Source organism: Priapulus caudatus, unplaced genomic scaffold, assembly GCF_000485595.1.
Source record: "Priapulus caudatus unplaced genomic scaffold, Priapulus_caudatus-5.0.1 Scaffold795, whole genome shotgun sequence".
NCBI classification, from domain to species: Eukaryota; Metazoa; Priapulida; class Priapulimorpha; order Priapulimorphida; family Priapulidae; genus Priapulus; species Priapulus caudatus.
In genome coordinates this window covers 119,546-121,598 of record NW_014577856.1, presented here as the reverse complement: position 1 = coordinate 121,598, position 2,053 = coordinate 119,546, and the positions used below count along the sequence as shown (strand labels likewise).

The window sequence follows — 2,053 nt, the reverse complement described above, 5'->3', positions numbered from 1 at the left end:
CACTACTGCTCCACTGGCACTACTACTATCTGAGCTCGTACTACCTGTAGCTTCACTGATTCTAGCTACTATACTACTACGACTACTCACAACAACAACAACCAACAGACAACCTAAAACAGCGTTACAACAACCATAATCAATAATACGCGTTACAATTATACACCCAGTGACGTCGTTGTGTGTGCTGTGTGTGTGTGTTGTGGTATGACTATGCATACTCTGGCCGAGGCTTCTGCCTCCTGCTGCTGCTATCGTGCTCGTGTGGCCTACACTGCGGGCTTTTGCGGTTATTACCGCTGTGCTACTATCTAGTATGGCGCTAGCTGTCATTGCGCAGCGCCTTATACCTGTAGCTGCTTACTGTCCTCGCTACTGCTCGTTCGCTCGCTTGCTGCGTCACTGCTGCCTGCTGCTGCTGCTGCATTGACGCTGCCTCTACTCTCTCTCTCTCTCTTCTCGCTCCGCTCTCAACTCATCTCTCTCTCTGCTCTTCTCTCTCTGGCTCTCTCCTCTCGTCTCTCTACCACAGCCGCGCATCAGTAGCACCCTGCTATCTGTTATGCGCACGGCCTTCCGTCACACAAGAAGGCGGCGAAAGGATAAAATATCCAGACACTTTTTACGTCCGCGTAATTGGCTTACGGATTTTCGATGCGAAGTCTCCCTTGTGTTTTTCGGATGCGGTTCGCGGAAACGATGGCGTAACGCATCGGTTCACCACGAACGCACTTACGCACGACCACACAGCACGCACCACACACACACACACACACACAGCACGACACACACCACACCCACCGAGGCACACACACACACACACCACCACACACACACACACACACACCTCAGGCACGCCGCATCCACACGGATCGGCACTCGCACAACACGTATCACGCACGTGCCACGACTATACACGCATGCGGCGGGTGTGTGTGTACGGCACGCCCACGACACACACGCTAATTGAGCTGGTGGTGGGTGTCGTGTGATAGACGTCGTTCAGACACAGATGTGTCTCGCTGTGGGAAGCGAATAGCCGACTGGTGCTGTAGGGTACGAATCGCAGACGCGTGGAACACCTCGGTGATCTCGTGTGTGCCGCTGTCAACGTTCAGTGATACGTTGCCTGGCTCTGCGGTAGTATATAGCAAATAATATCAGTTACTTATAGTAGCCAAGATGACCAACCATTGAAGCGTTGATCATTCCAAATAAACATCGCGACTCGTCTAGGAGAAACGTTGGCGGACGATTAGGCAGAGAGGTGGATTGGGCCGATGCGTTTAGCTTATTGACGCGCGGCGCATGATCAGTGCATTGATGAACACATCAACATGGAGTGTAAACCGGTGCTCTTCTCATACCGAATCACACCCCGATTCATAGGAAATTCGCCTAGAACTGACCGTAGCTTCTCCGGTATTCCAAGAGTCTGGTGTTTACTGAATCCTGTGTTGAATGAGTCATTGCGCCAACAGGCACCTTCCAACGCCTGCGTCATTCACAAGCTAAAAATAGCTATGGGTAATCTAATATGATATTATTAATAATACCTAATTTAATCATATTAGGGTATTATTAACCCTTGCTGTTCATCAGATGGATTTGGCATAGCGTGCAAAAGCATTCATGTTTCTCTTTCCCAGTTATTCGCCGTAAGCTTTGTTTCAAAGACAATGGGAGTGTTGCACACATTAGTCGCTCCTGGAACGCTAACTGCCTCCCAAAACGATATTAATGAACTAATGGCGTTACTATGTGTACAACGATGCGGCGACGCGAATTCAGTTCACTGAAGAAAATGCGGTTCGATGAAATAGTTTAAGACAGAAAATTTGGGGAACAATAACTGGTATGAAAAAAGCGTAATAAATATAGTAAGTAGTAGTAGTAGTAGTAAGTATATAGTAGTAATAGTAGTAGTAGTATAGTAGTAGTAGTGAATCGTGGCTAGTAGTTAGTAGTAAGAGTAGTAGTAGTCAGCTAGTAAGTAGTAGTCGTGAGCTGTAGTAGTAGTGGTAGTAGTAGGTAGTTAGTAGGTAGTAGTCAG

At 47.9% G+C, this 2,053-nt stretch overlaps 1 protein-coding gene across 1 annotated transcript in view; it reads right to left on the bottom strand.

Moving 5' to 3' along the window:
• LOC106813584 (transcription factor AP-2-beta-like) overlaps nucleotides 1-1,504 on the bottom strand; it is a gene marked incomplete at its 3' end in the record, with an annotated part of 25,656 nt that extends 24,152 nt beyond the window's left edge. The window contains exon 1 of the mRNA XM_014817761.1: nucleotides 1,410-1,504. Within this exon, the coding sequence (XP_014673247.1) occupies nucleotides 1,410-1,504 (95 nt within the window). The remainder of the gene's footprint in view (nucleotides 1-1,409) is intronic.
• Nucleotides 1,505-2,053: the final 549 nt, after the last annotated feature.